The 12,476-nt window shown below is 44.1% G+C and overlaps 1 protein-coding gene across 2 annotated transcripts in view; it reads right to left on the reverse strand.

Annotated features, from left to right (window-relative positions):
- Positions 1-11,398: 11,398 nt before the first annotated feature.
- Positions 11,399-12,476, reverse strand: part of LOC128841331 (haloacid dehalogenase-like hydrolase domain-containing 5) — a 38,953-nt gene continuing 37,875 nt past the window's right edge. For both annotated transcript variants that reach the window (XM_054036303.1, XM_054036304.1), the window contains exon 8: positions 11,399-12,330. In XM_054036303.1, coding sequence (XP_053892278.1) covers positions 11,913-12,330 — 418 coding nt within the window. In that variant the 3' untranslated portion in view covers positions 11,399-11,912. The remainder of the gene's footprint in view (positions 12,331-12,476) is intronic.

The following is a 12,476-nucleotide window of genomic DNA, read 5'->3' on the forward strand; positions in this document are numbered from 1 at the left end:
TCTGTAGCCCCATTACCCTTTTTAAACAATATTTTGATTTTTCTGGGTTTTTTTAATCCTTAACATTATTTACCAGGGTTGGAACTTTAACCCATTGAGGCAGAGAAGTGTGAAGTGCTGTCTACCACAAACTGCATGGAGTATAAATTTTGCATATTAATACTTGTGCCATCCAATCAGAGAGTGAGCAAACATGTGCCTTCTGTATCACAGCATTTTCACTTCTTTTTCCCTGTTCACTCTCTCATTTTGTTTAACATCTACCTCCTACTAGCCATTCTCTCTCTCAAGCACTAACTACGCGAATAGCATAGCTGAAGTTGAAGTATCTTGGATCGAATTACCTGGGGTCCACATGGCGCGGGATCGATGGCCGCGGCTCCCCCATCGACTGCGCTACCGCCGCTCGCTCTGGTGGAGTTCCGGAGTCGATGGTGAGCGCGTTCGGGAATCAATATATCACGTCTTAACAAAACGTGATATATCGATCCTGGATAAATCGATTGTTGCCCGTCGATACGGCGGGTAGTGAGGATGTACCTTAAGTTTGTCTGAAGCAAATACAAAATGGAGGACAGACCTTTTCTAAAAATGGTCCTTCCCATGAGTGGGATTATGTTAATTATGGGGCAGATCGTCAAATTTAAGATTGCATCAGAAGCGGGTCTAGCTCTGAGTGCAGTCATTCTGGGTTAGTTCTGGAGAAGGTAAAAAAAAAAAAAAACAGGTTGCTTTTCTTAAAGGGCTTATGAATTTCACAGAGATTAAACCAAAAGGGTACTATAGAAATTATTCTAAAAAGCTGCAGAATTTAATAGAGAATGATCTTTCATCTATCCACACAAAAAAGTTTGTTACCTTTAGAAATAAGGTTGCTCAAGCGCATTTCCTATTAACAAAATGCTATAAATTCAAGAAAATTACCAGTTAAAGCAAAATTAACATCCACATCAATCCCACATGCCTTGCACCTGCCTACGCTAATACCCAACTACGGCCAGAAGCTCCTCACCCTTTCATATTGAAATAGTCAGTGTTTGACAATGATGGGGCATTTTCATGTTTAATTAAGAGGACCCTATTTTAAATGAAAAATGCAATCTTCACTACAAAGCTTCTAGAGTGACTCCATAATGAATTAAAGTCTAGAGGCTTGTTCAAATAAAACCCCAATCATTTTCTAAGGATATGCAAGACCATTTTCTTTTCTGTATGTAGCTCCTTTACCTTTAAGTCTGTCTTATTTCCCTTTTTGCTACTTTTATTCACTTTCCCTTGTCCGCTGCCCTTTTTTTAATTACAAAAACAAATTCTCACTATCTGTTGCACTAAAAATCTGGCTCTCTATTCACTATCCCACATGCCAGCATGATGCTCATATTCTCCTTCCATATTCTACTCCTGGAACAAAAAAAAGACATCAAATCCACTACTGCATATTATCCTACTGTAAAAGCCAAACCAACCATGCCTCTGTAAGTCAAGGCAGCCAGAAAAAGCACTAGAATAGCACACTGGATGGCTTGATAATAGCTTTCCTCTATTGCCCCCAGTGGATAGTGAATCTGGTGCCATACAAAACAGACACTAAATAAACCATCTGGCCCAATGAGAGGTAGCTCGCCTAGGCAACAATATGTGATGTATTCAGTTTTAGCAACACTTGTCATAGGTTTCTAAACTCATCAAGTTATTGACAAAGGTTAGCTTAATCTCTGCAATTCTGACTATCAGTATTGTGCTTTAAAAAAGAAAGGTAACTCCCCAGTAATCTATGTCACGCTCATGGAGGCCAGTGTTGCTAAGTTTATGGAGTATTCTAGAAAGGAGTGCCCTTTGCAGCCACACAAGGATCTTCTCACGGTATTAAACAGTCAGAGCTGAAGTCACAAAAAAGTCAGACCATTTGTTCCAGCCATTTCACTTCCTTCTGCTAGATCTCTGGGAAAGAAGGCAACTGGTGTGAACACAGAAGTAATCATCTAGGTTCCCAAACTTTTCATATTGCATATCCACTTCCAGATCTACCAGCTGCCCGCATATCCCTAGCAGAATACAGGTTTCATATTTTAACCCTTTTAATGCCCAAGCATTGTACAAAACATACAAATTATAATACACATAAACACAATATATATAGGACTATAATAATAATACATATGGTTTTAGTTTTAATGTACGCTTACTTTTGACCAATTTAAAAATGGCTTACTAGTACTACTCACCATTAATGTGATGGCTGAACTGGTTTGTTCAAGCTCAGACATATAATGTTTGGAGTGACAGGTGATAGTTTGAGACATAAATTGTTTTCTACACAAAGGTGATGACGATACTTTGATTTCATTCCAGTGAGTGATGAAAAACCACTTTCACACAGGTAAGTTGTAATAAACGGCATCAAAACCTTGAGAGCCCTGTCTGATAATTCGGGGAACTCTGCTCGCATTTGGATCCAAAACTCAGCCAACTGCTTTTGTTCAAACTCACTTTTAAGTCCAGCATTAGTTGAGATGTCCAGAAGATTCTCTTGTTCTTTTACTGACAATTCTTGTGGCATGGGTGCTACAGAAAAAATTGTGAAAGGGTAGCGGACCCATCTGTTTGTATTTCCCATTGAGGGAAAGTACTCACGTAATTGTCTCACCAGTTCAGTAATGCTATCCTGCAACTGTAGTTCATTCGTTGTCAGGAATTCATGCATGTTTGGGAAAATTTCAGTGTTATTTTCTTCCATGCAGCGAGCCCAGAATTCCAGCTCTTTTGTCACTGACTCAGTTTTGTCCTGGACATTGACGATGGTTGCATTCAGCCCTTGAAATCCTAGATTTAGCTCATTCGGGCAAGAGAATGTATCTGACAAGTAGCCCAGTCATGAGAGCCAGGCCATGTCATGCAGACAGCGAAAGAGTGGGAATGGGTGGTCTGTAAAGAATACCTTGATCGCAGAGTGAAGTTCAAATAAATGTGCCAAGACTTTTTGCCCTGGGACAGCCATCAAACCTCGGTGTGGAGCAATAGATTGATGTGATCACTTCCCATCTCATTACATAGAGCAAAAAAGATTCTGGAATTTAAGGGTCGAGCTTTTATAAAAGTTTACCATCTTCACAGATGGTTGGCATGCTATTAGCAGCTAGTGCTTCCCTATGTATGCTGCAATGCACCACATCACATTGGGAGCGACTGCTCTGATACGTGTCACTGTCCCACTGTGCCTACCAGTCATTGGCTTTGCTCTGTCGGTGCAGATGCCAATACCTCATGACCAGATGATATGTTGATTTATGAAGCTGTCAAGCAACCACAAAATCTCCTCAGCTATTGTTCTGGTAGGCAGCAACTGGCAAAACAAAATGTCCTCCTGTAGTGCACCTTCAAAAATATACTGCACATATACTGGAAGGTGAGCTAAGCCTGCCATGTCTGTGGATTTGTCCAGCTACAGAGCAAAGTACTGGCGGCTACTGACAGTTAACTAATTGAGTTAGGACATCATTGGCCATGTCATCAATTCAATGGGACACCGTGTTGTTTGATAATGGCACTAACTGCATTAATTTTTGCACCTTCTTTCCAAGCATGGTGCTTACCATGTCTGCAGCCACAGGTAGTATTAGTTCCTCTGCTATGGTGTGAGGTTTCCCTGACTTTGCAACTCTGTAATTCACTAAGTAGGATACTTCAAGGGCCTTAATATTGTTGTCAGCAGCAGAGGGCAAAACTTTTCTGCTCACCATTAGCTGTGCCAACATCCGCTTTAAAAATTCTGGTGGTTTGTCCTTGTGTTGTTCGTGTTTTGTTTCCAAGTGTCTGTGTAGAAGAGATAGGGTGGCCACCTGACACAAAATGAGGGAGAAAGTCCCAAAATGCAGAGTTCAAATCCCGGTCTCAAGCTAAATGACTCTGGGAAGCATTTGTCACGGATTTCCTGTGGCGCCGCTCCACACCTGCCCGAGACCCAAAGACAGCGCCAGCCTCTTCCCGGTGGGGGGAGGAGGGGCTCAGGTGGGTCTTAGTCCCCCCCTCACCACAAGGCCCCACCCTCCCTTCCTCTCCCCACCAAGACCCAGCTTCTCACCAGGCCAGAGGGCGGGGGCTGGGCAGTACTAAGAGCTGCCCAGGAAGCCTGGGCCACTATTGGGAGCAGGGCCGGCTCCAGGCACCAGGCACCCAAGCACATGCTTGGGGCAGCACCTGGTAAGGGGCGGCGGGGGGAGCGCCGCGCGGCATTCCGTGGGGGGAGGGCGTTCCGGCGGCGCGGCGCTGGGGGGACGGACTCCGGTTGCGCGGGGCTCGGCGAGGGGGCGGCGCGGCGCTGGAAGGGGGTTCCGGCGGCACTCGGCGGGGGCGGGCTCCAGTGGCACGGCGCTCGGCGGGGGGGGGGGGGGCAGCGCGGGGCTCGGCGCTCGGGGGTGGAGGGGTTCCGGCGGCGCTCGGCGCAGGGGGGGTCGGCTACAGCGCGCGGCGCTTGGCGGGGGGGCAGCGCTCGGGGGGAGCGGTGGGGGGGACGGCATGGCGCTCGGCTGGGGGGGGCGGCACGGTGCTCGGCGGGGGGCGCTGGGGGGCGGCACTTCTTTTGCTGCTTGGGGCAGCAAAAAAGCTAGAGCCGGCCCTGATCGGGAGCCCCAGATCCATCACCTGCCCTGGGCAGCATACTGTTGGGGGCGGGGACACAGGCCGGGACTGCTCTCAGGCACCCCAGCCCCTGCCCAGGGCAGGTGGAGGGTCCAGGACTCCCCACAGCAGTCTGGGCTCCGTGGGTGGCTCTTAACACAGCCCAGCTCCAGCTTCTGGCCTGGCCAGGGGGCGGGGCCTCAGGGAAAGTGGAGGGACAGGGGCAGGGTTCCTGTATGTGCCCCATTTTTGCCTTTTGAAAAGGTGGTCAGCCTAAGAGGAGATGGTTTAGGCTGTTATTCGACAGGACTTCACATCACACACCCTGCAGCTGATAGTATTCACTGTCTCCAGTCCAAGTAAATCCCATTTCAATGTACTTTTTGTCATATTTACATCTCTTTGGTATCAATGTTACGCTTCACAGGCTGAGATCCGCATATTGAGTCAGTAATCATTTCACCCAGCAACTCAGCAAGTGCACTGGTATCGGCAAGACCAATTTAATCACTTTGCTTCTCCTAATTAGCATGCAGGACTGCCCTCCCCCAAGGGAGCATGGGCTGTAGATACAAAGTCAGGAGAGTAGGACTGGCTAAGCATGCACATAGAATTCCAAGCCCTACAGATCTCTAAAATGGACACATTCTGAAGGCAAGACATCTAAGCTTCCTGTAGCCCAACCACAGCGAACTTTAAGACCCTGAGTTACTGGCCCCATAGCTAGGTTTGATATCATATAACAACACTACTTACACTTTGTGTGGATGATGTTCCCTTAGATTCATCCCCAAAATGCTAGATAGTCTCAGGGATTTTCTAAATATTCTCCTCTGGAAATAAAGGCCCAGAACTCTTTGTATCTCTAAGAGCAGGTCTTCACTACCCGCCAGATCGGCAGGTAGTGATCGATCTATCGGGGGTCGATTTATCACGTCTACTGTAAACGCGATAAAATCGATCCCCGATTGCACTCCCTGTCGACTCCGGAACTCCAGCTCGCGAGATGAGGAAGCGGAGTCAACGGGGGAGCGGCAGCAGTCGACTCGCCGCTGTCCTCACGGCCAGGTAAGTCGACCTAAGATATGCCGAGTTCACCTAAGCGAAGTTGCGTATCTTAGGTCGACCTTCTTCCCTCCCGCTAGTGTAGACCTGGGCTAAGAAACAGATTCTAACTTCTCTGGGATGAGACTGTCTGGGGAAGAACATAGGAAGACCAATGCTCTGGGTCACATGGAAATGACACCATGTGTGGTATAAATTTGGGATGAGGACACAGGACAACTGGAATATGAGGCTTTTATAAGCAAAACTGATTATTTGACTTATAATTGTGCAGAGGTGTTATCAGACCCCAAACAACTACAGGATAGTGGAAGAAGCTTATGCAAATATTTCATGCCATTGGGTGATGGAGATTCCTAGTAGCGCCATAATTAAGGCTGTGCTCAGATTTGCACTTAAAGCAAGAATATCATCTCTCTCTTTCACATAAATATTTGAATTTAGTCTCTAAATTCAACAGACTTACCCTTCATTGGCCAAGTGAATTCTCGATCATCTTTTCTTTGTGAAAGAGTTACTAACTTTGGCAGAGAAACGAGCCCATCCTTAAGAACGTAACTCTCCAGCTCACTCAGCAGAGTGGGCAGCAGGAATTGATCTGGGGGTGTGGGGGGGGGCACGGAGGAGACATGGGGGTCTGAACAGGTATTGATAGCTGAACAGCGCTGTAAGGGAGCAGGGAGACATGGCCGCTGTGCAGGGACAGAAGCAGGGCTTGGTGCAGTGCCCAGGCATATCAGGCAGCAGCACCACCAAAGGGGGAAGGGCTGAGGACCATGTGTGGAAGAGGAGAAAAGGGGCTGTGGAATGGAGCATCGACAGCATCTGAGGCTGTGAGGAGTCAGCAGGGGTTGGAGGAGACAGAGTGATTGACAGCACCATGCTGAAGGAGAGGAGCGTTGGCAGAGGGCCACGTGGGAGCCTGGGAGATGGTACAAGAGAGGGCCAGAGCCTTGCCAAATAGCATTGGTACTTGAAGGGTCCCCTCTCCCCAGCATCACTGCATCAGCTGCATAATGCAGAGGCAGCAGCACTAGGAGGAGCCCCCAGTTTACTGCATACTCAAAGAACCTCACCACCACCCCCTGGCTCTTTGTACTCTTGGTGGAAAACATGAAGTGCCCCTCCACTCGCAGCAGCAAAGAGCTGACATGACTGTGGAGTTTGCTTTGTTTTAATTGTTCTCCCTTTTCAGCAGCAGTCAGCTGCTCACTGTAATCATCAGTGCAGGGAGGTGCTAGTAGAGAATTTGACTTAGCTCGAGGTAGTAATACCCTTGTCTCACAAGAATCCCTGCAGAGGGGTGTGAGCTGCAGACAGCATCTTGTATCCCCTAAAGAAAACATTTGTCAAGTGTGCTTGCAGCCCTAAAAAACATGTGCAGGCAGCCGGATACCTCACCTGGAAGCTTGGTTGATGGTCTTTGCTAATGTCTCTATGGATCATCAGGGTAAAGAGCAAATTCCATGTTAGCAGGGCCAGGGCAAACCCACCCAGAGAGCCCCCATGGCCTTAGCAGCTTTCCACAGCATTCAAATTTGCACATAAGCCCAAGTTTCCAGCACTACCTAACCAGCAACTTCCCATTCAGTTCAAGGAGGTAAAGTCGTAAGTGCAATGGCCTCATTGGGACCAGCCCATGCTAACTGCATTAAGAGAAGCAGGCCTATGGAGTCCTGTAATTACTTCAACACTCTTGCCTTGCATGAGATCTCTCCAGCAGTTTTCAACAGAACAGTGACAGCTTTGGCACAGGTACATGCTCAGCAGCAAGCTTCAGCCTATTACAGCAGAGGATATTCACCCTCAGTGTTCTGCAATTTGATAGAAGATGGCATCAAGAACCAGCAATCAGCAATTTATTAGCCCTTCTTCCCCACTGAGGGTACATCTACACTACAGGGGGGAGTCGATTTAAGATACGCAAATTCAGCTACGTGAATAGCGTAGCTGAATTCGACGTATCGCAGCCGACTTACCCCGCTGTGAGGACGGCGGCAAAATCGACTTCTGCGGCATTCTGTCGGCGGCGCTTACTCCCACCTCCGCTGGTGGAGTAAAAGCGCCGATTTGGGGATCGATTGTCGCGTCCCAACGGGACGCGATAAATCGATCCCCGAGAGGTCGATTTCTACCCACCGATTCAGGCGGGTAGTGTAGACCTAGCCTGAGTCAGGAGGTTGAACTTCCTCCTTCTTCCCTACACACAGGCATCCCACACCTCCATGGACTTCATGCTACCCTAACCTTACCTTCCTATTCAGAGTAATTTAGGACTTCACCGTGGTTCTTTCATGCCCCCCCCCCCCAGCTGTTCTCACTCCTTGACTTATTTTCACCGCCAATCTGCTTCCTGGACAAATAATGGAAGAGGGGGCACTGCAGCTGGAAAGTGTGTGAAAAGCAAAGCAGAACTCTAAAGAAACAGCTCTGTTACATCCCCTTCCCCAGGCTCACACTGCTTCCAGTAGCACCTCTGGGAATTAGCCAGTTTGCCAATCTCACCCAATTGGGCATTAACTGCTTTCTAAACACCAATACAACAACCCACTTCTCTGTGCTCACCCAGTTTATCAAGTTGAGCCCTCACCTGTTTCCTAAGCAGCAGAGCCCCAACTCATGGTTTTAAGATAGAGTCAGATCAGCTCCTTCGTGCTCTGTACTTGTCATTCCTTTCTGAATCCCCACTTTCTGTTCTTTGTAGTGACGGCTCCTAAGTCTGGCAGTGAGTAAGTCTAGAAAAACTGTCTACTCAGCCTTTTAAAATTTGCAGAAGAAGTTACATGATCTGTTTTATATCTCCACTTTACGGCAAAGATTGTGTAGACTTACAAGTGTTAGATTACAGTAATACTTACAGAGCATGTAGGGGTACTCTCCCCAGAATGCTTCAGAAAAAGGGGCATGATTCCTGAGAACGGTTATCAGTCTCTTTCCCAAAAGTTTCCATTAATGCTAACACTGGAGAGATTGTGTTGTGTATACTTTCATCTCACCATAAAATCATACATTAAAAATATGGAAAAATTTAAAAGATTGCACTCTGAAACTAATTCATTTTCTTAGACTAGATTACTATATATCACAGCATGGGCAGCATTTAAGACTTGGCTTTTGTTTGAAGGACATCTCTCATTACACTTCTAACATGGAGTCTGGGAAAAGAAAATATATTAAAAAACAAAAAACCACAACCCAAAAAACCTCCAGTTTGCTCTCCTAAGTAGATCTTAAGACTCAAGTTCTCTTGACCTAAAAATTAACTAAAAAAAAATTAAAATTTACTACAAATTATCCACAACTGAAGAAATTCTTCACTTAATGAATAGACAAGGAGTATCAGCTATTCACACAACTAGCACAACTCTAGCTTAACAAATGTAGGCAGTACAATGAAAGGAATGATCTATTTTGTATCATTTTATCTAGCCAAGGATTTCAAATTGAGAATTTTTATTTTTCAGTTTATGAACCAAGCCTTCACTGGTGGTGCACAGGGAGACATTCAAAAACTATTCATATATATTTGTTTTAAATATTTAAATCCTGATGCATTCCTCTTTTTGAGCTATTTTCCAAATTCAAAGAAAGCACAGATTCTACAAAAGTGAAGAGCACACGTTATTTGGGATTAAAAATACTGTCAGTTTTATTTCAGTAAAAATGAGTACAGGATACACTATTTTTCAAAAAGTACAATGATGAAGAATAAAACATTCAGAGAAATGAGGAGCAAATTCTACTTTCTGGGAATTCAAACACTAACCTTCTTCTAGCTGTTTTAGTACTACATTTTAAATCTGCTGATGCTACTATACCTGCACAGTGGCCTGCTTAATATAGGGTTTAGATGCCATAGGAGAAATGTGTGGGAAACACTGCCAATTCCAGTGAGATCAGTGTAGGAACCTGAGACAGGTGGAAGAAAAAGATACTGAAAAGGCAGATAATGGGGCAGAACAAGGAAAAAGCACCTCTCAAAGGTTAGCCCCAGTATCTATCGAATGTCAGTTTCAGTGCTTGCTTTGAAAGTGTCTATAAATGGTTAAACTCATATTCCTGGTCTTTTCCTATGTCTGATATGATATTAGTTTGACTCCTCAGGGGAATAATGCATGTAGTTATCATGCAGACCTGTAAACTAAGGCCCTCTCTCCACTGTGAAGACTATTTGGAGATTATCCTTTGGGGATTTCCACATCTTGATTTTAGTTATCCAGTTCCCAAACATGGGATCACTATATTTTAGTTTAATTTACAGTACTTGAGACACTGCCCAATTTTGTAGTTAATTGGCAAAGGGTGTCAGAGCATTTGGGTGGCATTTATTGCTTGTACAACACTTCTTTCACACTAGTTTGGATTCTGCACCCTCCCCTCCCCAAGATGAACAGAAGCCACAGAAGTCAAAGGATTATATTTTTTCTTAGAGTATCACCTTCGTGTGCATTAAGTTAAAAACCAAATGAACAAACAAGACCTCTCTCAGACATGTAAACTGCTAAGGAGCTTCAATGCCAATAAATTCCTTACTTTCAGTTAAAGCTTAATTGATTGCAAAAGGCAGAAGAAAGTTTCGTTAGCAACTGTATTATGCTAAGTATTTTGCTACATTTCTAATATGACTAAATGTTTTCCAAACAGCTGAAGTGTGAGTTATATTTTAGTTGGTTTGGACAAGCTGCATACATTATTCTTGCATAAGCTATACATCAGACTAGGTGCTGGAAGTATTTCTGTAGGTGCGAGCTTTTTTTAAATATGTGAAAGCCACACACACACACACACACACACACAAACAAATATTAACTAGACCATTTTCCATTGTCCTTCATCAACCTCCACACTTTTCTCCATGATGTATGTTGAGGCCACTTTCCTGCATTAGGAGTTAAAGAATTCTGCAACACTCTTCAGTACTAAAATGTGGCAGAGCTTTAGTATAATCCTGGCATTTCAAAATTCCCTAACATATAAGTGTTCGGTACACTTAGATGGCACAGCATACTGATAAGGAAAGAGGCACATGTGGTTGGTCACAACAGAAAGAACCAGTAAAGGCAAGCCACAAGTACACATTATTGCTGTTGTACTTTTTTCAGTGAAGGAGCAGGAAACCCACTCGACTCATATCAAGGTAATTAAATCTAGAAGATTAGATTCTGTTAATATTTGTTAGAGTCTGTTTATGGCAACATTAGGAGTCACCGAATCAGCAGTGATGATGGGGACTCAAAAAGTCTGTGGAGTAATAAAAACACTGCTTGAAAAGATTTGACATCATCAATCTTCTCTCCCCACCACTTAATGACTTTACAGCTTTCTCGATTTCATGCTGCTAATTTAAATGAAGATGTGAAAAGAAAAGTTGGCCAGAAGGTCTTTTCACTGAACATTGTCAGGTTCCTATTTAAAGAGAGCAGATCTAATGTCTCACCCGTATAAAAAAACAAAACAAAAACACAGTTAGTTCCAGATCCTGGGATTTTCATCTATAAAAATTTTTCCAGTCCAGAGAAGATTCCATGTATGAAGTTGCAAGAGAACTTGCATATCCTGCAATTAACTGATGTTTCTATGTCGTTGGTCCAACAACTGCTAGTTAATTTGGCTATTTTTGCTCATGCAACATATGACATGTGCAAAGCATGCTTTGCAAGTAGACCTACAGTGTTATAAACGGAGCAAGCTATAAATAATATTTCAGAAGACAATCTCGGTGTTAAAACAGTTGAAGTGTTTTATAAAAATGGTAACAGACAAAATAAATTAAATCTCTGTTTAAAACAAAACAGCCATGGGACTAGTGACCTGTTAAAACAAACATATGATACTTAGACACATGACAAACTCAGCTGCATATTAAACCTAAGGCAGGTTAGAAACGACACTGGTTTGAAGTTTCAAGTAAAAAACTATGCATTGTTTGCACCGTTGCACCTCTCTGGTACCAACTGCATTGTTTGCAGTTAAATACAATTGACAGAAGAAATGTCAGACACATGATTAATAAATTTTAAAATACATGGAAATTCTACTTTCCTCATAATATTACTGTCAGGAGGTAATTATGACAAACAAGGCCAGTTCTGGTGTGCTACGTAGGAGAGGCCAGTTCAGGAAAGCATTTTAAAATATTGAGGTTAAAGGGTTAAACGTGTTAGAAAGCAACGTTTTGTACTGTGCTGTAAACCCTGATGTGCTTTTGGATGAAGAACACTAGGTAATCCTTAAAAAGTTCTAGTATCTTGATTAGGTGCAAAATTCTCCAGTTGGTAGATCAGATCTACAGCAGCATCAACATCTGGTACAATATGGTCTGGCTCTACCAAAGCAGGATCAAATCTAAAATCTCTGTGACCATGGAACACAGTCTCAGTTATACTCTCTCTGGTGTCAGAGGGCACCTCTGTGTGAGGATTGTAAACCCCAGTACAAACAAGAACAGACCTACAATTGGTGGCAGTAGCAGGTGCTAGTTCATTTTGCCAAGTGTGGTCTATTTCATCATCCTGAGAAATAGTGGCAGACCTGGTCCCAGCAGCAACTTTGGCCTGGATACGCCCTTTGGAACCTTTTCTGGAATTCTTCTCTTCAAGGTAGCGATTATAAAGGTTAGCACCATAGATATCAGTCATTAGGTTGTCCCTGGAAAGCCAAAAATATGGTTTCATCAGCAAAGCACAATCAAATTAGCAGATTTCAGATGTATCAAATATTTTTTGCAAAGTTTTGATAAACAGAATTCCATCTCCCCACACAAATACATGAAAATATGTGTAGCATTTGATCAC

Source organism: Malaclemys terrapin, chromosome 7 (assembly GCF_027887155.1).
Source record: "Malaclemys terrapin pileata isolate rMalTer1 chromosome 7, rMalTer1.hap1, whole genome shotgun sequence".
NCBI lineage: Eukaryota > Metazoa > Chordata > Testudines > Emydidae > Malaclemys > Malaclemys terrapin.